The sequence below is a fragment of the Lontra canadensis genome, unplaced genomic scaffold (assembly GCF_010015895.1).
Source record: "Lontra canadensis isolate GAN:19392208 unplaced genomic scaffold, GSC_riverotter_1.0 scaffold136, whole genome shotgun sequence".
In the NCBI taxonomy this organism is placed as follows: domain Eukaryota; kingdom Metazoa; phylum Chordata; class Mammalia; order Carnivora; family Mustelidae; genus Lontra; species Lontra canadensis.
Window position 1 is genome coordinate 3,229,334 of NW_022631130.1, and position 23,990 is coordinate 3,253,323.

Sequence of the window (23,990 nt, forward strand, 5' to 3'; positions counted from 1 at the left end):
AAGCTAGTTCTTTGAAAGAATCAACAAGATCAATAAATCACTGGCCAAACTAATCCAAAAGAAAAGAGAGAGGACCCAAATTAATAAAATTATGAATGAAAGGGGAGAGATCACGACTAACACCAAGAAAATAGAAAGAATCATCAGAAATTATTATCAACAGTTATATGCCAATAAGTTAAGCAACCTAGAAGAAATGGATGCATTCCCAGAAATGTTCCTGGAAACCTATGAACTTCCAAGACTGAATCAGAAAGAAATTGACAACCTGAATAGACCAATATCTAGCAATGAGATTGAAACAGTGATCAACAACCTCTCAAAAAAAAGAGCTCAGGACCTGACAGATTCCCTGGGGAATTCTACCAAACATTCAAAGAAGAAATAATACCTAGTCTCCTGAAGATGTGTCAAAGACTAGGAACAAAACAAAAACTTCCAGACTCTATGAAGCCAGCAAACCAAACCAGGCAAAGACCCCACCAAAGAGGATAATTTCGGACCAATATCACGATGAATATGGATGCCAAGATTCTCAACAAGATCCTAGCTAATAGGATCCAACTGTACATTAAAAAGATTATCCACCACGACCAGATGGGATTTATCCCTGGGTTTCAAGGATGGTTCAACATTCACAAATCAATCAATGTGATAGAACAAATCAAAAAGAAAAGGGAGAGAAACCACATGGTACTCTCAACTGATGTAGAAAAAAGCATTTTACAAGATACAGCATCCGTTCCTGATTAAAAAATTTTTTTCAGCATAACAGTATTCCTTGTTTTTGCACCACACCCAGTGCTCCATGCAATCTGTGCCCTCTCTAATACCCACCACCTGGTTCCCCCAACCTCCCACCCTCCCCACCTCTTCAAACCCTTCAGATTGTTTTTCAGAGTCCATAGTCTCTCATGGTTCACCTCCCCTTCCAATTTCCCTCAACTCCCTTCTCCTCTCTAACTCCCCTTGTCCTCCATGCTATTTGTTATGCTCCACAAATAAGTGAAACCATATGATAATTGGCTCTCTCTGCTTCACTTATTTCACTCAGCATAATCTCTTCCAGTCCCGTCCATGTTGCTACAAAAGTTGGGTATTCATCCTTCCTGATGGAGGCATAATACTCCATAGTGTATATGGACCACATCTTCCTTATCCATTCGTCCGTTGAAGGGCATCTTGGTTCTTTCCACAGTTTGGCGACCATGGCCATTGCTGCTATAAACATTGGGGAACAGATGGCCCTTCTTTTCACTACATCTGTATCTTTGGGGTAAATACCCAGTAGTGCAATGGCAGGGTCATAGAGAAGCTCTATTTTTAATTTCTTGAGGAATCTCCACACTGTTTTCCAAAGTGGCTGCACCAACTTGCATTCCCACCAACACTGTAAGAGGGTTCCCCTTTCTCCACATCCCCTCCAACACATGTTGTTTCCTGTCTTGCTAATTTTGGCCATTCTAACTGGTGTAAGGTGATTTCTCAATGTGGTTTTAATTTGAATCTCCCTGATGGCTAGTGATGATGAACATTTTTTCATGTGTCTGATAGCCATTTGTATGTCTTCATTGGAGAAGTGTCTGTTCATATCTTCTGCCCATTTTTTGATATGATTATCTGTTTTGTGTGTGTTGAGTTTGAGGAGTTCTTTATAGATCCTGCATATCAACCTTTTGTCTGATTAAAACTTTTCACGGTATAGGGATAGAAGGAACATTCCTCGACTTCATAAGATCCATCAATGAAAAACCCACAGTGAATATCATCCTCAATGGGGAAAAGGTGAAAGCCTTCCTAATGAGATCAGGAACATGACAAGGGTTCCAACTCTCACCACTGTTGTTCAAGACTAGAAGACTAGAAGTCCTAGCAGCAGCAATCATACAACAAAAGGAAATAAAAGGTATTCAAATTGGCAAAGAAGAAGTCAAACCCTCTCTCTTTGCAGATGACATGACTTTATATGGAAAACCCAAAAGACTCCACCCCCAAACTACTAGAACTCATACAGCAATTCAGTAACATGACAGGATACAAAATCAATGTACAAAAATCAGTTGCTTTCTTATACACTAACAATGAAAAAACAGAAAGGGAAATTAAAGAATCGAGTCCATTTACTATAGCACCAAGTACCGTAAGATACCTGGGAATAAACCTAACCAAAGAGGTAAAGGATTTGTACTCAGGGAACTACAGAACGCTCATGAAAGAAATTGAAGAAGATGCAAAAAGATGGAAGACCATTCCATGCTCATGGATCAGAAGAATGAAATGAATTTAAATGTCTATATTGCCTAGAGAAATCTATACTTTCAATGCCATCCTGATCAAAATTCCATTGGCATGTTTCAAAGGGCTGGAATAAACAATCCTAAAATTTGTATGGAACCAGAAGAGACCCCAAATTGCTAAGGAAATGTTGAAAAAGAGAAACAAAAATGGGGGCATCACGTTGCCTGATTTTAAGCTTTACTACAAAGCTGTGATCACCAAGACAGCATGGTACTGGCACAAAAACAAACACACAGACCAGTGGAACAGAGTAGAGACCCCAGATATGGACCCTCAACTCTATAGTCAAACAATCTTTGACAAAGCAGGAAAAAATATACAGTGGAAAAAAGACAGTCTTCAATAAATGGTGCTGGGACAATTGGACAGCTATGTATAGAAGAATTAAACTTCACCATTCTCTTACATCATATACAAAGATAAGCTCAAAATGGAAAAACTACCTCAATGTGAGGCAGAAATCTATCAAAATCCTAGTGGAGAACATAGGAAGTAACTTCTTTGACATCAGCCACAGCAACTTCTTTCAAGACATGTCTCCAAAGGCAAAGGAAACAAAAGCAAAAATGAACTTTTGGGACTTCATCAAGATCAAAACCTTCTGCACAGCAAAGAAAACAGTCAACAAAACAAAAAGGCAACCCACGGAATGGCAGAAGATATTCACAAATGACGTACACACAGAGGGCTGATATCCAAGATCTATAAAGATCTCCTCAAACTCAACACACACAAAACAGATAATCATGTCAAAAAATGGGCAGAAGACATGAACAGACACTTCTCCAAAGAAGACAAACAAATGGCTAACAAACACATGAAAAAATGTTCATCATCACTAGCCATCAGGGAGATTCAAATTAAAACCACATTGAGATACCACCTTACACCAGTCAGAATAGCCAAAATTAACAAGACAGGAAACAACGTGTGTTGGAGAGGATGTGGAGAAAGGGGGAACCCTCTTACACTGTTGGTGGGGATGCAAGTTGGTGCAGCCACTTTGGAAAACAGTGTGGAAATTCTTTAAGAAATTAAAAATAAACCTATGACCTGCAATTGCACTACTGGGTGTTTACCCCAAAGATACAGACGTAGTGAAAAGAAGGGCCTACTGTACCCTAATGTTCATAGTATCAATAGCCACAGTTGACAAACTGTGGAAAGAACCAAGATACCCTTCAAAAGATTAATGGATAAAGAAGATATGGTCCACATATACAATGGAATATTATGCCTCCATCAGAAAGGATGAATACCCAACTTTTGTACGACATGGATGGGAATGGAGGAGATTATGCTGAGTGAAATAAGTCAAGCAGAGAGAGTCAATTATCATATGATTTCACCTACTTGTGGAGCAAAAGGAATAACACGGAAGACATTGGCAAAAGGAGAGGAGAAGTGAATTGGGGGAATTCGAAGAGAGAGATGATGCATGAGAGACTGTGGACTCTGAGAAACTAACTGAGGATTTTGAAGGGGAGGATTTGGGGGTATGGGTGAGCCTGATGGTGGATATTAAGGAGAGCATGTATTGCATGGAGCACTGGGTATGGTGCATAAATGATGTATCTTGGATCACTGAAAAAATAAAATTGTATAAAATGATAAAATAAAATAAAAGTAAAGTAAATGGGCTAAATGCTTCAATTGGAAGACACAAGATATCAGATTAGATTAAAAAAACAAGACCCATCCATAGACTGAGACTCATTTTAGACCTAAAGAGAGCTCCAAATTAAAAGTGAGGGATCGACAAGCATTTATCATGCTAATGGACCTCAAAAGAAAGCTGAATTAATAATCCTCATATCAGACAAATTACATTTCTAAGCCAAAAACTGTGTAATGGGGGCGCCTGGGTGGCTCAGTGGGTTAAGTCGCTGCCTTCGGCTCGGGTCATGATCTCGTCCTGGGATCGAGCCCCGCATCGGGCTCTCTGCTCAGCAGGGAACCTGCTTCCTCCTCTCTCTCTGCCTGCCTCTCTGCCTGCTTGTGATCTCTCTGTCAAATAAATAAATAAAATCTTAAAAAAAAAAAACTGTGTAATGGATGAAAAGGGACAATGTATCATACTTAAAATGTCTATCCAACAGGAAGATCTAACAATTTTAAATATTTATTCTCGTAACTTGGGAGCAGCCAATTATATAAACCAATTAATAACCAAATTAAAGAAACACATTGACAATAATAATAGGGGATTTCAACACCCAACTCACAGCAATGGATAGATCATCTAAGCACATCAGTAAGGAAACAAGGGCTTTGAATGACACACTGGAACAGATGGACTTCACAGATAGATAAGGATTATTTCATCCTATAGCAACAGGATATGCATTCTTCTTGAGTCCACATGGAACATTCTCCAGAATAGACCCCATACTGTGTCACAAATCAGGTCTCAACTGGTACGAAAACATTGAGATAATACTATGCATATTTTTAGACCACAATGCTATGAAACTTGAAGTCAACCATGAGAAGAAATTTGGAAAAACATAAATACATGGAGGTTAAAGAACATCCCACTAAAGAATGAATGGATCAACCAAGAAATTAAAGAAATATTAAATATACAAAGAAGCAAATGAAAATGAAAATATGACAGTCCAAAACCTTTGGAATGCAACAAAAGTGGTCTTAAGAGGAAAGTATATAGCAATACAGGGCTTCCTCACGAAAGAAGAAAATTCTCTAACCTTACACTTAATGGAACTGGATAAATAACAGCAAATAAAACCGAAATCCAGCAGAAGAGAAATAATAAAGATTAGAGCAGAAATCAATGATACAGAAATCAAATCAAAACAAAACAAAAACAGAACAATGAAACTAGGAGTTGGTTCTTTGAAAGAATAAGATTGATAAACCTAGACTTATCAAAAAGAAAAGAGAAAGAACCCAAATTAATAAAATTATGAATGAAAGAGGAGAGATCTCAACCAACACCACAGTAATACAATTATAAGAGAATATTATGAGCAATTAAATGCCACCAAATTAGGCAATCTGGAAGAAATGGATGCATTCCTAGAGATGTATAAATAATCAAAACTGAAGCAGGAAGAAATAGAAAAACTTAATAGACCCATAACCAGCAAAGACATTGAGTTAGTAATCAAAAAATCCCCCAATAAACAAGAGTTCAGAGTCAAATGGCTTCCTAGGAGAATTCAGCCAATCATTTAAAGAAAAATTAATACCTATTCCTTTTTTTTAAGATTTTACCAATTTATTTGACAGAGAGATAGGAGAGCACAGGTAGGCAGAGTGGCAGGGAGAGGGAGAGGGAGAAGTAGGCTCTCCATTGAGCAGGGAGCCCAAAACAGGACTCAATCCCAGGACCCCAGGATCATGATCTGAGCCAGAGGCAGATGCTTAACTGACTGAGCCACCCAGATGGCCCAATACCTATTCTTCTGAAGCTGTTTCAGAAAATAGAAATGGAATGAAAACATCCAAGCTCATTTTATGAGGCCAGCATTATCTTGGTCCCAAAACAAAAGACCCCACTAAAAAGGAGAATTACATACCAATATCCTGATGAACATGGATGCAAAGATCTCACCAAGATACTAGCCAATAATATCCAAGAATACATTAAAAGCATTATCCACCATGACCAAGTGAGATTTATTCCTTGGCTGCCATAGTGGTTCAACATTTGAGAATCAATCAACATGATACATCACATCAATAAAAGAAAGGACAAGAGCCATATGATCCTCTCAATAGATGCAGAAAAAGAATTTGACAGAACACAGCATCCTTTCCTGATAAAAACCCTCCACCATATAGGAATCAGGGGAACATACTTCAATATCGTAAAAGCCATATACAAAAGACCTACAGCGAATATCATCCTCAACAAGGAAGAATCAAGAGTTTTTCCCCTAAGGTCAGAAACATGACAGGGATGCCCACTCTCACTATTGTTCAAAATAGTCCCAGCCTCAGCAATCAGACAACAAAAAGAAATAAAAGACATCCAAATTGGCAAAGAAGTCAAACTTTCACTCTTCCAAGATATGATAGAAAACCCGAAAGACTCCATCCAAAAATTACTAGAACTGATACATTATTTCAGCAAAATCACTGGATATAAAACCAATGCACAGTATTCTGTTGTATTTCTATACACCATTAATAAAGCAACAGAAAGAGAAACCAAGAAAGCAATCCCATTTACAATTCACCAAACACTGTAAGATTGCTATGAATAAATCTAACAATGAAGGTAAAAAAATCTGTACTCTGAAATCTATAGAACACTTATGAAAGAAATTGAGGAAGACAAAGAAATGGAAAAAAATTCCACATTCATGGATTGGAAGAACAAATATTGTTAAAATGTTTAACAAAATGTTAAATTGTTTAACAATTTAAATTGTTAAAATGTTTAACAAAAATGTTAAAATGTTAAAATGTCTATGCTATTCAAAACAATCTATATATTCAGTACAATCCTAATCAAAGTACTGTCAACATTTTCACAGAGCTGGAACAAATAATCCTAAAATTTGTATGAAATCACAAAGACACCCCAATAGACAAAGCATTCCCCAAAAAGAAAGCCAAAGCTAGAGACATCATAACTCTGGACTTCAAGCTGTTTTACAAAGCTGTAATCACCCCAGTGTTCATAGCGGCAGTGTCCACAATAGCCAAACTGTGGAAAGAGCCGAGATGTCCTTAAACAGATGAATGTGGTTGATACATATACAGTGATAGATATACAATGGAATATTACTTAGCCATCAGAAAGGATGAATACCCAACTTCTGCACCAACATGGATGGGGCTGGAGGAGATTATGCTAAGTGAAATAAGTCAAACAGAGAAAGTCAATTATATGGTTTCACTTATTTGTGGAAAATAAGGAATAGCATGGAGGACATTAGGAGAAGGAAGGGAAAAATGAAGGGGAGGAAATTGGGGAGGAAATGAACCATGAGAGACTATGGACTCCAAGAAATAAACTGGAGGGGGGTGGAGGGTGGGTTAGCCCAGTGATGGATATTAAGGAAGGCACATATTGCATGGAACACTGGGTGTTGTAAGCAAACAATCATGGAACATTACATCAAAAACTAATGATGTACTGTATGGTGACTAACATGACATAATAAAAGAAAAAAAGCTGTAATCATCGAGACAGTATGGTACTGGCACAAAAACAGACATATAGATCAATGAATAGAACAGAGAACCCAGAAATGGATCCTCAACTCTATGATCAATTAATCTTCAAAAAAGCAGGAAAAAATATCCGATGGAAAAAAGAACATTGGACAGCCACATGCAGAATGAAATTGGATCACTTCCTTACACCATATACAAAAATAAACTCAAAATGGATGAAAGACCTCAATTTGAGACTGGAGTCTATTAAAATCCTAGAGAAGAACACAAGCAGCGACCTCTCTGACCTCAGCAATAGCAACTTCATTCTAGACATATCTGCAAAGGCAAGAGAAACAAAAGCAAAAATGAATTACTGGGACTTCATCAAGATAAAAATCTTTCTCACAGCAAAGTTGACAAAACTAAAAGGCAACTTACAGAATGGGAGAAAATATTTGAAATGACACATCAGTTAAAGGGCTAGTATCCAACATCCAGAAAGAACTAATCAAACTAAACACCAAAAAAAAATAAATCCAGTCAAGAAATGGGAAGAAGACATGAACAGACATTTCTCCAAAGAAGAAATACAAATGACCAACAGACACATGGAAAAATGCTCAACATCACCAAGCATCAGGGAAATAGAAATCAAAACTACAATGAGATACCATCTCACACCAGTCAGCATAACTAAAATGAACAACTAAGGAAACAACAGATGTTGGCAAGCATACAGAGAAAGGAGAACACTTTTACACTTGGTGGGAATGCAAACTAGTGCAGCCACTCTGGGAAACAGTATGGAGTTTCCTCAACAAGTTAAAAATAGAGCTACCCTATGACTGAGTATTTGCAGTTCTGGTTATTTACTCAAAGGATACAAACATAGTGATTTGAAGGGGCACAGGCACCCCAATGTTTATAGCAACAATGTCCACGTTGGTCAGTTGAATGGATAAAGGAGATGTTATACACAACACACACACACACACACACACACACACACACACACTGGAATGTTACTCAGCCATCAAAAAGAATGAAGTCTTGCCATTTGCAATGACATGGATGGAAAATCATTGAGTATTATGCTAAGTGAAATAAATCAACCAGAGAAAGACAAATACCATATGATTTCACTCATGTGTGGAATTTAAGAAAGGAAACAGATGAACATATGGCAAGGGAAGGAAAAATAAAATAAGATGAAAACAGAGAGGGATGCAAACCATAAAAGACTCTTAACTATAGGAAACAAACTGAGGGTTGCTGGAGTGGAGGTAGGGTAATTGGGTGATGGGCATTAAGGAGGGTATTTGATATAATGAGCACTGGATATTATATGCAACTACTGAATCCCTAAATTCTACCCTGAAACTAATAATATACTATATGTTACTAAGGAGGGCATGCCTTACATTGTGGTGATGAACACTGGGTGTTATAAGCAACTAACGAATCATTGAACACTACATCAAAACTAATGAGGTGCTATATGCTGTTAACTGAACATAACAAAACAATTGAATTTAAACAAAAAATTAAAATAAAACAATAATAAAGATCTAGTTGGGCTTGAAATAAAGACTAGAAAACACTAGAGAATCCCTTACTGCAGAGATAAAAGAACTAAAATCTAGACAGGTCAAAATTATAAATCTCAAATAAACAATTTAACTTTACATCTAAAGCAACTAGAAGAAGAAAATATGATTCCCCAAGTTACTAGAAGGAAAATAATAATAGAAATCAGAGTGGAAATCAATGAAATAGAGGCTAACAATAGAAAAGGTCAATGAAACTAAAACTTGGGGGCGCCTGGGTGGCTCAGTGGGTTAAAGCCCTTGCCTTTGGTTCTGGTCATGATCCCAGAGTCCTGGGATCAAGCCCCACATTGGGCTCTCTGCTCAGTGGAGAGCCTGCTTCCTCCCCTCTCTCTGCCTGCCTCTCTGCCTACTTGTGATCTCTGTCAAATAAATAAATAAAATCTTTAAAAAAAAAAGAAACTAAAAGGTGGTTCTCTGAAAATATAATTTTGTGTCAACAAAATTGACACACCTTTAGGTAGACTCACAAAAAAGAGAGAGAGAGAGAAGACTCAAATAAAATCAGGAATGAAAGAAGCATTACAGGGCACCTGGGTGGCTCAGTGGGTTAAAGCCTCTGCCTTCCGCTCAGGTCATGATCTCAGGGTCCTGGGATTGAGCCCTGCATCAGGGAGCCTGCTTTCTCCTCTCTCTCTGCCTGCCTTTCTGCTATTTGTGATCTTTCTCTGTCAAATAAATAAATAAAATCTTTAAAAAAGAAAGAAAGAAAGAAGGATTACAACTGATACCATAGATCCAAAGGATCATAACAGACTACTATAACTAATTATATGCCAACAAATTGGACAATCTACAAGAAATGGATAAATTCTTTAAAAGTTACAATCTCCTAAGACTGACTCATGAAGAAATAGAAAATCTGAATAGGCTGATTACTAGTAAATTCAACATCCATTTATGATTAAAAACTCTCAACAAAGTGAGTATAGAGGAAACAAACTTCAACATAATGAAGACCATACATAACAAACCCACAGCTAATATCATACTCAATGATAAAAAACTAAAAAACTTTCCTCTAAGATCAGGAACAAAACAAACATGCTCACTGCCACCACTTTCATTCAACATAGTACTTGAAGTCTAAGCCACATCAATTAGGTAAGAAAAAACAATAAAGGCATTCAAAATGGAAAGGAAAAATTAAAAGTCACTATTTGTTGATGACATGATACTTTATATAGAAAACCCTAAAGGCCTCACTAAATTTAAAAAAAAAAACTGTTAGAACTAATAAATGAATTCAGTAAGTTTGCAGGATACAAAATTAATATACAAATATCTGTTGTGTTTCTATACAATAATAACAAACTATTAGGGAAAAAATCAAGAAAATAACCTCTTTTATGATTGTGTCAAAAAGCATAAAATACCTAGGAGTAAATTTAACCAAGAAGGTAAAAGACCTTTATTGTAAACTCTAAGACATTGATGAAGGAAATTGAAGAAGGCAATAAATAAATGGAATGACATTCCATGCTCATGGATTGCAAGAACTAATGTTGTTAAGATGTCTACATTACCCAAACCAATCTACAGATTCAATGAAATCCTCTTCAAAATTCCAAATATGTTTTTCACATAACTAGGAATAATAATCCTAAAATTACTGTGGAACCACAAAAGACCCAGAATATCCAAAACGAGTAAGACAGAAGAACAAAGCTGGAGGAATTACACTCTTTGATTTTGAACTATAGTTGACTCTTGAACAATGTGGAAGTTAGGTGCACTAACCCCTCATGTAATCAAAATCTTTGTATAACTTTTAATTCCCCCAAAAACTTAACTACTATAATAGCCTACAGAGAAGCCTTACTAATAATGTAAACAGTTGATTAACATAAATTTTGCATGTCATATGTATTTATGTTGTATACTTAAAATAAGCTAAAAAAAGAAAATGTTATTTCAGAACTCATAAGAAAGAGAAAATACATTTACAGTACTCTAATGTAAAAAAATCCACATATAAGTGGACTTGCACAGTTCAAATCCATGTTGTTCAAGAGCCAACTGTATACTACAAAGCTTCTTTAGTCTAAACAGTATGGTATTGGCATAAAAACAGATACACAGATCAAGGAAACAGAATAAAGAGCCCAGAAATAAATGAAGTATATATGGTCAATTAATTTATAATAATGAAGGCAAGAATATACCATGGGGAGTGAATAGCATCTTCAATTAATGGTGTTGGGGGGAATGCCTGAGTGACTCAGTCGGTTGAGCATTCAACTCTTGGTTTCAGCTCAGGCCATGATCTCAGTGTAGTGAAATAGAGCCCTGCTTCAGGCTCCATGCTCAGTGGGGATTCTGTTTCTCTCCCTCTCTTTCTGTCCCTCCCCCTGCTCACACTCTCTTGGTCTCCCTCTCAAATTAATTAATTAATTAAATGGTATTGGGGAAACTGGACGCTGCATGCAAAAGAATGAAATTCACTGACAGCTGTGACTGAAAAATTACACAAATATGCATGTATAAAAGGAAAAGCTGAAGAGGAACTCAGAGAAAAAAGAAGGCACAATAAAAGAAATGAGAGGCCTGTCTTGAAGATCAGGGAAGACTGCCTGAGAAGGTGCTGCTTTGAGATCGAAAGGATGAGCTGGGAGCAGATGTGTGCTGGGAGGGGCACAGAATGGGATGGGAAGTAGAATGACACTGGTGCAGGGAGCAGTGTCCGTGGAGGGAAACAAGTACAAAGGAGTGGAAGTGGGGGCACTGGGGCAGACAGCAGTGTCTGTGGGGGGACAGCAAGTACAAGGAATGGGGGGGAAACTGGGGCAGGGAGCAATGTCCATGGGGGAAACAGCAAGTACAAAGGAGTTGTAGGGGAGGGACACTGGGGCAGGGAGCAGTGTCCATGAAGGGAATAGCAAGTACAAAGGAGTGTGGGGGGACACTGGGGCAGACAGCAGTGTCTATGGGGGGGAAAGCAAGTACAAAGGAGTGGGGGGTGGGACTCTGGGGCTCCCTGCCCTCCCCCCATGGATGGGGCCTCCTTAACAGCAAGTACAAAGGAGTGGGGGAGGGGGACACTGGGGCAGGGATCAGTGTCCATGTGGGGACAGCAAGTACAAAGGAGTGGGGGGAACACTGAGGCAGGGATCAGTGTCCATGGGGGGGGACAGCAAGTACAAGGAGTGGGGGGGAATACTGAGGCAGGGAGTATGTCCATGGGAGCAGGTGAGGGTAGAGGGAACACTGAGTTTAAAGGACCAGAGAACAGAAACACCATAGGTAAAATTAAGGGAGGCCCAGTCCAGTCCGGTCAACAGCTGTGAAGGGGTTCAGCCTGAATTGCTAAGGAAAGGAAAGCCCCTCCATGGTGCTAAAGACTTAGCTATTTGACCAGAGGCCTTTCCCACTATGTGGCACTAAGGGTCTGCTACCTTCCTAGTGTGTCTGGAAATGCTGACCATTCTAAATGGGCCAAGGCTTCAGCCCAGTGCACAGATGGCCCAATTCCATGACTATTGAGCCCCTACCTCCACACCAGGTGCTGAGCACATGCTAGAACCCAAGTCTGGGAGAAGGGACAGCTGCAGGAGCCCACCACAGTGTTAACCTCTATGCTTCAGTATCCTGGCATGTGGGAATGACCTCAAGAGCAGCACACAGGGTGCTCTCTCTGAGTGGGGCATATTTTAAGTGTGTCTCATATGTGTTAACTCTACTTCTGAGCACCCCTCGAGGCAACTGCTGTCATGTCCCCATTTTAAGGATGAGATTGCTGAGGCTCAGGGACAATGTCGAGAGGAGGAAGAGGAGACAGCTGGGCCCTTCTCTCTCTAGAGTTTTCCTTCCTGGTCCCCACTGCACAGGCACTCACCTTCCTGCCTTGGCGACCAGGCTTCCTTGCAGACCCTGTGGCATGGGGTACCACCACTCACAGAGCTGGGGTGACTCAGGCCAGACCTGTTTAAATAGTGGAGTTGGTGATGGTGATAACCATGTCAGATGCTGAATGCCAAACCTGGCAGATGCTGTCTCTAGGGCACACACCAAGTCTTTGTTCCCAGCTGGGCAAGTCCATGTGTAGCTTCCTGACCACCTGGACCCCTGCCCTCCTCACATGGCCACAGGCCCCCTTGTGAGGGTCTTTGCATGTCTGGAGTCCACATGCCCACTCTGTGAGGTGCTCAGCCTGTGTCACCCAGTGTATTCAGAGGCTTAGTCCCTAGAGAGGAAGAGGAGTTTCACCACCAGCTGGCAGGCTCCTGCCATAAAGGCCTGAGGAAGGAAAAGGCCCCAGATCCACTCCAGTCCTCTCTGCTTTCCACAGACCCATGTCAAGGCACTGATGACCTCCAACTCCCAAACCTAATGGCCATCCGCTCTTGCCACCTCCCCTGACCACACCACTGATACACCCTTTTCAACGAAGTCTTCTCTGCTCCAACCCTCCGTGCTGTCTGCCTGCCTCACATCCCAGTAGGTATGTCCTTGAGAATGCCTCTGCCCCTGATCACCAGCTCCAGACCTTAATTACCACCCTTGTGCCCGGACCTGTCCTGCCCTCCAGATGTTCCCATCAAAACATGCAAGAGAAACTTCTCCCTTCATACAGCACATTCCCGAGTCTCTGCCCCAGCCACATCCGGAGGCCACCAGATGGAGCCTAGGAGCTTGGTCAGGGATCCCCTCCATCCTCCAGCCAACCCTCAGCAAGTCCTGCCAAGGCTTGTTTGACAGCACATTTCCAATCGTCCCAAGGCTTGGCATCCCACCACACAGCTTCCAGCACCTCCCAACATTTCTCCAAGTCCCTGTCCTCAGAACCACCCTGCTGAAGGCCACTCACGGCTCTGCCCCAGTCTGGAAACCCAACATAACCCCCCATCCTCTATTACAGCTCCTTCCACCACTCTGCAGCATCCACTAAGCTGGGGTGGTTGCTCCACAAGGAAGAAAACTAGTCTGTATATCCAGCCCCAGTGCCTAGCACTGAGCAGAGCTCAGTGTGTGTTGAGTGTGTGGGTCGCTACTCTGGCCTGAAATGGAGGAGAGGGCTCAAGTGGGTCTAGCCCAGCAGGGATTGTGGGCAAAGCCTGGGATGTGTGTTCAGGAGAAGAACACTGCCCTTCCATGTGGAAGAAGTAGCCACAAGGCTGGACAGGGCCTGAGACAGGCTGCCTATGGTCTACCACAATACCAGTATGGCAGGACGGGCAGGGCAGGGAGGCCAACTATATGGACTGGATATCTATAGGGAGTCCTCAGTAGCCTGGGAGGCCCAGGCCAGGGCTCCCAGCAGAACTCAAAGCTAGGAGTTTAGAGAAGCCATATGGAGGGAGGGCCAGAACAAGAGATACACTTTGGCAGGAGAGAGGGTTGGGTGTGAACTTCACACCCCTCATGACCGCCTATATGGTGCTGGGCACTACTCTGGTCCCCACCACAGACTCTAGCAGATGCACCACCTCAGTGCTCACTAAGTGCTCCTAACTGGGCAGTTAGGAAGGACAGGGCAACACCCTCTGCCCTGACAGAGTCTCGGGGTGACCTTCAGCAAACCCGTCCTCCTCTCAGGACCTAATCAGGGGCCGCTTCTCAGCCCCAAAATGCTGGAAACAGAAGACAGGGCAACATTGAATCTTTGCCTCAGCCCAGGCCAGTGACTAGGGAGCCGGAGCATGGCTGTAGGGACTCTGAGACTCTGCAATCAGGCCCACACCCTCATCCCAGCACGTCCTCTTCTGGGTAAGTGTGGGAACCCTGGGAGACACAGGCAGGTCTGGGAGGGGTTTACAGTAGACATTCCTGGGGCTGCTCTGACACCCAGTGGTGATTCTCAGAACCAGCAGGGAAGTGGAACATGGAACAGAGAGTGAGAAGTAGGGGAAGGAGGGAGGGAGATTAAGGCTAGAGGGACAGAGAGAAGGAGGAGGACAGAGGGTGAGGATAGGGTGAGAGGAAGAAGTCTATTTTAGGCCATTCTCAAGAATTGAACTTGCAGTGGAATCAACCTGGCTGACTTGCTGATTCAGGTCTGGGCTGAGCCAGAGTCTGTATTTCTAATAGATTCCTGGAGGCTGCTGGTGGTCTGGGACCACACTCAGAGAACCATTGGCCTAGGAAAAACACAGAGTGGAAAAGAAGAAACATCTAGACCACTGTTGTGTGTTTGTGGGCTGGTTCTGTCATTATTTTTTATTTGTTTTGTTTTAATGAACATATACACATATATATATATATGTATTATTTGTTTCAGGGGTACAGGTCTGTGAATCATCAGTCTTACACAATTCATAGCACCCACCATAGCACATATCCTCCCCAATGTCCATAACCCCGCCACCCTATCCCACCCTCCACCCTCACCCCACACCCCTCCCAACCCACTGCCTCCAGCAACCCTGTTTGTTTCCTGAGATTGAGTCTCTTATGGTTTGTCTCCCTCTCTGGTCCCATCTTGTTTCATTTTTCCTTTCCCTTCATTTTCCCTTCCTTCCCCCCATAACCCCCCCACCCCCCCTCTCAAATTCCTCATATCAGAGATCATATGATAATTGTCTTTCCCTGATTGACTTATTTCGCTTAGCATAATACCCTCTAGTTCCATCCATGTCATGGTTCTGTCATTATTATACTTAGACTTCAGGAGGCCATGCTATGTTCCCTTAGTGCTGGCCCCAGAGTCCTTCCCATGGTCCCTCCGGCTCATCAGCTGAGCAGGTATAGCCTGCCCTTGTACCTGCCATCCCCACCTGGGCATAAGACGCAGCTCCTGAGGACTGGGATGAACAGCCTCCACGGGACCATACCCACAACACCTCTCCACAAGGACCCAGGTCCTCAGCCTCTCACTGTACCTGGCACACATTCCCTGTGCCCATGAGATGCTCAGTTGGCCTCTGACAGGTTACCGCAACAATTAGGCAGGGCCCTGCCTAAAAGACTGCTCAAGAGCACCCAAGGTTCACTGTCCATTGGGGGATGACCTGCTCAAGAAATGTCATCTGGATGACTAGGGCTCAGGGGAGGTGCCTCTGACCTGATTTACCACTGACCAGGCAGAATGGCCAGAGAGCTGTGTAAAGCCAGGGTCAAATGCCTGCTTCCCACTGTGTCACTCCCTTCCTTGCTGTTTTGAGCTGGAAGAGGAAGAAAGGCTCCCTCCCTAGAATGTCAGTAGGCACAGAAAGGGTGGAAGGGAGGTACTACTGGCAGAGGTGAGAGGAAAGCAGAAGTGTTCCTGCCAGGTAGTGCTTGGAGAACTGGGACCAGGGGCATCAAGGCTGGAAAGAATGCCCTGGAAACTGGTGAAAACTCAAGACTCCAGTCCACCCTGGACCTTTCCAGCCTTTCTGGGCTTGAGCCCCAGGAATATGCACTTGTCTTCAACACCTGGGCACTGCAACCTCACTGTTCCTGAGACAAAGCATGCCACATACAACAACTCAGGTAAGGAAGGGAGGTCTGTTCCTCCCAGTGGCTGTGGAGACACGGTACATCATGCAGAAGCAGGCAAGAATGTGTAACTCTCAGGGAAGGGAGGAGGAGGAACAATGAGGGCAGGGGCAATGATATAATCTGCCACAATGCGCAGTAAATACTTGATGGGATGAATGAGTTTAAGAAATGGATGAAATGACTACATTTGTTACTGGAAAGGGTGGCTGTCTTTCTCTAGGTCCAAACCTGCCCATCAACTGGTAAGTAGGAAAAGAAATAATTGAACAAGAACAAAAAAATCTGTGACCAAATGATAAATTGTGCTGTGTGAACCAATAATTTACATGTAATTTGCAACCACCTATTGTACTAATCAATAAATATCTTGCAAATAAGGGTTAGTAGAAATTGATTTCCATTGAGTGTCTAGGATAGTTGGCCATTATTATCTGCCATTTACTGTATGTTCATCAGCAACTACAGTCAGGGCAGCTTCTTCCTGAGCTTGGACTACACCCTGCAGCCAGGGCCATGTGACTAGCTTTCACCACTGAAATATGAAAATGTTGAGCATCACTGCCAGTCTAAGGAATGGATATATCTTCGCCATCTTTCTCTTCCAGCATGATGTTAGAAGCATCCATGGAAGGACTCTAAGACAACCAGATGGAAGCCAGTGTGGTCCCTGAATGACAGCCTGCAGCACAACTCTCCCCTTCCTATTCAAACCACAGGACTGGGACTTAGTGAAGTTTTTGGCACTCAGCTCCTGAGATCTAAAGTGGCTCATCACAGCAGTCTCTGCATGCAGTGAGGATGACTCTTACTTCTAGGTCTTGGTGTGATCCAAGGTAAGAGCTTTGGAAAGTTATGCTCCAGGGAAGCTTGACATCCACTAGTTCTACATAGCTAGCAAGAACACAAACCCTTCAAGAGCCCCACACTGAGATAAGTAACTTTTGTACCGTAACTTCATAATAGCATAACTGTTAGCAACAGCAAAAACCAAATGGGTACTGGACTAAATTAAAGGATAAATCAAATGAATAAGGAAGCTCTTTATTTGCTTATATAGAAATACCTCAGACCTGTTATGTGAAAAGAACAAAAAGAAAAATGAGGTATAGAACAGCATACATCAGCAGTTTTCAAATATGATCCAAGGACCCCTGAGAGTGTCTCAGATCCTTTCAGGGTGTCTGCTAGGTCCTCCCTTTCCAACCACGTGTCCATGTCCAGATTTCCTTCTATTCCTCAACTAAAAAAAAAAAAAAAAAAAAACCAAAACAACAACAACAACAAAAAAATTACAATAGACTGAATGCAGAAGCAGATAGGAGAATCCAGCTATTTTCATTAAACCACATGCTAAAGAAATTTTTCCAAATGTAAAAGCGATTTGCCTCACTGATTTTTGTTTTGTAAAATATTTTTTATAAATTCTATGTTTAATATCTCACAATAGGTTTACCTTTTTTAAGTTTCTGGATTTTATTTTATAAGGACCTTATTTATTTATTTGACAGAGAGAGAGATCACAAGTAGGTCGAGGCAGGCAGAGAGGGGGGTGGGAAGCAGGCTCCCTGCCAAGCAGAGAGCCTGATGCGGGGCTCGATTCCAGGACTCTGGGATCATGACCTGAGCTGAAGGCAGAGGCTTTAACCCACTGAGCCACCCAGATGCCCCTCTGGATTTTATTTTATAATATGGTAAATTTTAATGAATATAAATCACATTTATAAAACTCTTTCGAGGGGGTGGGGTGCCTGGGTGGCTCAGTTGGTTAAACATTGTCTGCCTTCATCTCAAGTTCTGATCTCCAGGTCCTGGAATCAAGCCTCCCTCAGCCTTCCTGCTCAGCAGGGAGTCTGCTTCTCTCTCTCCTTCCCTTTGCCCCTCCCCACCACTTGCTCTCTTTCAAATAACAAAATGTTTTTAAAAAATAAAAAAGCTCTTTGGGGGGCACCTGGGTGGCTCAGTTAAGTGTCTGCCTTTGGCTCAGATCATGATCCTAGGGTCCTGGGATCAGACCCTCTCACCCCCAACAGGCTCCCTGCCAAGTGAAGTCTGCTTCTGCCTCCTCTGCTCCTGCTCTCTCATTCATGCTCTCAAATAAATAAAATATTTTTTTTAAATAAATAAAATAAAAATTAAAAAGCCCTTTGGAGGTCTCCAAAAATTTAACAGCGTAAAAGGATCCTGAGTCTAAAAAGTCTGAGTACCATGGGTATATACACCACCCTTTGTGTAAAAAGGAGAGAAAAATATATTTTATTAGCTTATATATGCATGAAGGATCCATGAAGGATAAACCAGTAGTGGTAGTAGTTAAGCAAAGACGGGGGAGGAATTGGGCAGGTGGAAAACCCCTTACTGAATCTCATTTTTTTTTAAATTCTCGAGCTATGCATATGTATAGCCTATTAAAAAAAAAAAAAAAAGGTTTTAAAAGGATCTGGAGGCAGCAGGGGTCAGCCTGGCAGTAGATGGTGACAAAGTCAGGCTGAAAAGGGGAAGGGCTACAGTCTGTGTATGGAGTGTCTACTCTCCTCCACGTCCAGAAATTGTCTCTAGGCAAAATTCTGGATGATTCTTTTCTAAAGAGATGAAACCAAGAGATCCAGGGCTTCTGGTATGAGACTCCTCATCTTAAACTGTAACATGCAACCACACATCACCATCTAATCAAAGTCTGCACTAGGTAAACAGAAAAACTAGCCCATAGGAAACCAAGGAAATTCAGGATCTAAAGAAAACGTAAATTTCTTTTTTTAATTTTTTTTAAAGATTTTTATTTATTTGACAGACAGAGATCACAGGTATGCAGGCAGGCAGAGAGAGAGAGAGGAGGAAGCAGGCTCCCTGCCGAGCAGAGAGCCCGATGTGGGGCTCGATCCCAGGACCCTGAGATCATGACCCAAGCCAAAGGCAGACACTTAACTGAGCCACCCAGGTGCCCCAAAAATGTAATTTTTTAAAAACAACAAACACCACAAAATCATGCACCCAAAATATTGGAGAACTTACTGAACCCACACTGCCAAGTAGATCTGGTTAAGGATTATGATACCATTAGTTTTCTACTTCTTCATGCCATCTATTTTCATGTGGAAATTACACTTTATTTATATGCACATGGTAGAGAGAAAAAGAATGTGCTTTAGTATCAGATACAAACCCATTTCACTTACTACCTGTGTGCTCCTGAGGAAAGTATTTAACTTCTGAGCCCGTTTCATCCAGGCTATGCTGGATGAAATCAGCCAGGATGAATCCAGGCTATCAATTTAATGGCTCATTGGTTTCTGATGTAGTAACACATTCCCCAGCACTTAGGGAATTCTCAGTGAGTGCCATTCTTATTGCCCATGATGCAGCAGAGATAGCTAACAGGGTGTTACTGTAAAATAACCTAAAAAAAAGGACTGGTGGTTGCCAGAAGTCGGGAGAGGGTGGTGGGAGAAATGGGGTAAGCTGGGTTTTATTTTTTAGTTTAAATAATTAAAAAAAAAAAAAAAGAAGTCACAATGAAACATGCTCTACAGTTAATCATTTAATGAACTAACATTTTCACTTATAAACATAAAATTTGCATATATAGGGAAAAACAGGTTCTGTGGACACAAGAAGCAGTCAGAAAATAGATCAGTTCTGGGGGGAATAATGGAACTGCATTCCATGCCTATGTCTATATAAACTTGGGAAGGAGAAAGAAAAATGAAACAGGATCATAACTGAGGTAGAAAATAAACTTGGGCCATTCATCTCAACCATAGAACATCTCCTTATGATCCAGGTCTTGGGGCCTGGCCTGGCCTGTTTCAGGATGATCATCTGAAACACAGCCACTGGTTTCTCCCTTCTCTTTACTAAGACCTGAAGTACACTCCAGGAATTAAAAGAACAATCAGACTGGCAAATGTGCAATGTCAGTGGCCAACTTCTTTCAGGTCCTTTATATAGAAGTACCTAATGAAAGTGCAATGCTTACTAACACCTGAACAAGTTCCTTCTACCTCATCTAACTCGTTGATTTAGGATTACCTAAATTGATCACAAAATAAACCTCTTCAGAAGTTGGACCAGGGAAATGAAGTATCTCAGCCCATCTTTATAACTACTATGCATTTCATGTCAGCATCAAGTCACCAGCAACAGTGAATTTCCAGGCTCAACTATGTCTACCCAATCGGGCTGGCCAACAGGGTGCACAACATGTGCCCAAGCTTCAATTCACACCTCCCTTTCTGTCAGTGGGGGGACTCTGCTTCCTGGGCATTTCAGTGATATAACTCAGTAGTCTGTGCTTCCAGTAACTCCATGTTCAAAATTAATACCCCAATGCAACATTAAAAACTGTTTAATATTTTATTAGTAAAGCATCCAGCTCTAGTAATGACTACAATCTCAACAAAGCCATTCTTATTATATAGGATGTAAAATCATAAAAGCAACATTTTTAACCATCAAAACCAGCGTTGTCACACATCATCTGGCAATTTTCCACCATCCCAAATATCCAAAGAGGTGACAGTCAAGTGTACCTCCTTTCAGCTAGATACAGACTCTACAGTGGCAGTAGGTTCACCACAACTGTCCAGGAAAGGTCGCTTGGCAGATGGCTTCAAATGGAAATCTATTTAAGTCTGCTCAGAGATAGAGTCAGTTGACCAATAAAACAAATGAGCTATGTATGTAACTGGCCATAGAAAATAAAAATATTTTGTGTTACTAGGAACATATTCTGTGGAAGCATGGCTACATGGAGTGCAAGGGCAGGGACTATTACTGTGCTAAACTGCCTTAGTAGAAGTACATTTTTTAAAGCATGCAGGACAGAAAACTGCACTAATTAGGCGCTTTAAAAATTTACGTAAATAACAGAAGGGCAGGATTTTGGGTTTTGTGAGCTTTACACATAGCTGGGACTCAAAATTAAATGTTTAAGCTTCTCTGAGTCAGGAATAAAAACAAAGCTGGCAACCTGGTCAGGTTGAGGAATATCTTGACACCAAGTCATTCAAGTCCTTAGGCCTCATTTGCCATCTATAACCTGAGTCTTTCCCACAGCCAAGGTCCCAAGAGCCCTCACTATGCCCCCACAAGGCTCCATGCACCCCAGTGCTTGGGGGACAGCCACAATGCCCCAGTCCTGCACAAAACAGGACACCTGCTCTTTAATAGCCTTTAGAAGGACAGAAAAGAGCATCCTCTGCACAGTGCAATCTCTGAAGGCCTGACACAGTAACACTGTAACTATGGCTCTCATTCCATTTTCCTCACCATTCTTTTAATAGCACTTTCTTAACAGGTAGAAAAATAAGCTATAAGTAGGCTGAGGTGGCAATAAAAATACTCAGAACAGACACTAAAATCATAATGTCTCTGAATAACAAACCTACCTCCACATACTTGTAACTATTTTGCCTTCTTCAAGTTTTAAAGGATAAAGCCCTAAAACTTTAAGGCTCAAGTCAATTCCTAATGTGGGATATTTTCCAAGTATTGCTACCAAGGAAACAAAGAATAAAATGAGGAAGAATCATTTTAAAGGGGGGAAGGGGAGAGGGAAGGCTGCCCTTCCCCCATCATCCTGAGCAGTAACTGGACCCATATCATGACCCCACTGCCTCAGTGAAGTTCCTGAGAACTTACCAGCCCACAATTCCTGAAGTTACATGCAGCCAGTTCTGATCTGAGGCTTGAAAGTTTGATGTTAAACAGAAAGAAGCTGCAGTTCTCCTTGCCACATAACTCACTCATATACCATCAGACTATTAACATAACACTAAAGTAAACTGTCCCTTAAGCATTACACCTAACTGAAAAGAAAAAGCCTTTCAAAACAAGTATGTTCAAATAAAGTATTCTGAGAGTTCTACAAAGAAATTTCTGGAATGAGCCAGTAAGCCAGAGTCCACGTTTTAGCTAAACAAAAGTCAGAAGTCTTCTCTACAGTAGATGGATTAGTTATAACTATGATGTCACCAGTTTCAAAAGAACTATTCAAACTATTATTAAAAACATTTATCACCAACAGAAACACCCTGCAAATTATAGTACTGAACACAGGGCATCAGAAGCTAGGCACATCCAGATCTGAAGGATTCTAGAAGACCCAGAACAGAGAACCTAAGGCCATGCCCGTGGCAGCTCCAGCCAGCATGCCCAGTGCCAGATCACTGTCGCTATCTCGATACCGCTCCCGAATGATGACTTGGTTGGTAGGCTGTTGTCCATAAAGTCCTAAAAAGGAAGTAAAAAAGTAGACATTGTGAGGAGCAGTTTAAGTCCAACATTCCTTCAAAAAGACAGCGTGTCCTGAAAATGGTAAAGGCCACATCTCCCTGCATGTGCATCCTTCCCTTACGGTGCTGTCTTCCTCTGGAGGTGTGTAGGGTGGCTGAGTGGGTACACCCCAGCTCTCCTTCACCAAAGGCTCAGATGACAGTTTCTAAGACTACACTAAAAGGAAATTAAGATGCTCAACTTTGCAAGGTCCAAAGCCCCAACCACTGCAAATAGCAGGATCCTAATGAAGCTGTAAGTTCCAGGTTCCAATGTCCACTTCTGCCTCCCACATCATGCTCATTAGTATGACAGGTAGATGGGGGAACAGCATGGGAGATACACAGAGCCTACAGACAAGGTGAGAGCCAAGAATCTGCACCTAAAGTTAAAAATGTAAAACCCATTTGAAAGCTAATGAGTTTCTTGATATTCATGTAAACGATTTTTAAATTAAACCTTAAATCTGCTAATATAATTCATTCTTCATTTTTAATCATGTCCTTACGGGGGAAAATAATTATATTAGAGGGAAAACTTTTAAAAAGCAAACTTTAAACACATTTAGTATTTAATTTGCGTGATTAAAATTTACAACTGGAAATGTATCACTGAACAAAGAGAACATCTTCTATACTTCACAACTATATTGTCTAACAGCTAATTAGCTTTAAAATTACTCAAATATAAATAACATTAACTTTCCTCCCTGACCCGCTGTTTCCTTAACAATTCAGCCCTAGGGGAGCTAGACACTAATCCAACAGTAATGTATACATGGAGATGAAAACCAACAGCAGAATAAAGGCTTATCACTCTAAGCATTTACAGTACTACAAGCATTTACATGTACTGACTCACTTAATCCTCACAACAACCTTGTGAACTGAGTTTATTATTATCCTCATTTTACCGATGGGCAAAAGTGAGGCACACAAGGCTTAAAGGCAGTAAGGGCTCACAAACCCAGGCACTTGAGCTAGAAGTGTGCACTCATAACCACTAATGCCTCAAAGAGATGGAGAAAGATAGGAGAGAAAAAAACCCAAAGCCACAGCGTAGCAGAATGAGACCACTATAAACCTAGGGCTGATCAAGTATAGGTAACAGCACTGGAAGTCAACAGTCTTTTACACAATGTTTAAATCTCAAAATTGGTGAACCATAATATTTCCTTTCACAGCCTTGTAGTTAAAAGTCTTCAATTAGGGAACTGTAACTATGAAATGTAGGATAGTAGAAACTAGGAAGCTGACTTAATTA

General features: G+C 41.4%; 1 protein-coding gene and 1 long non-coding RNA gene across 3 annotated transcripts in view; both read right to left on the minus strand.

The window, feature by feature from the left end:
- Nucleotides 1-15,003: 15,003 nt before the first annotated feature.
- Nucleotides 15,004-19,689, minus strand: LOC116858398. The gene is made up of 3 exons (XR_004380906.1): nt 19,467-19,689; nt 17,577-17,697; nt 15,004-15,115 (listed from the first exon to the last, which is right to left on the minus strand). It is a non-coding gene; the product is annotated as an uncharacterized LOC116858398 (long non-coding RNA).
- Nucleotides 19,690-22,297: 2,608 nt separating this feature from the next.
- The window catches only part of PLEKHB2 (pleckstrin homology domain containing B2), a 52,125-nt gene continuing 50,432 nt past the window's right edge, over nt 22,298-23,990 (minus strand). For both annotated transcript variants that reach the window (XM_032843128.1, XM_032843127.1), the window contains one exon: nt 22,298-22,685. In XM_032843128.1, the coding sequence (XP_032699019.1) occupies nt 22,549-22,685 (137 nt within the window). In that variant the 3' untranslated portion in view covers nt 22,298-22,548. The remainder of the gene's footprint in view (nt 22,686-23,990) is intronic.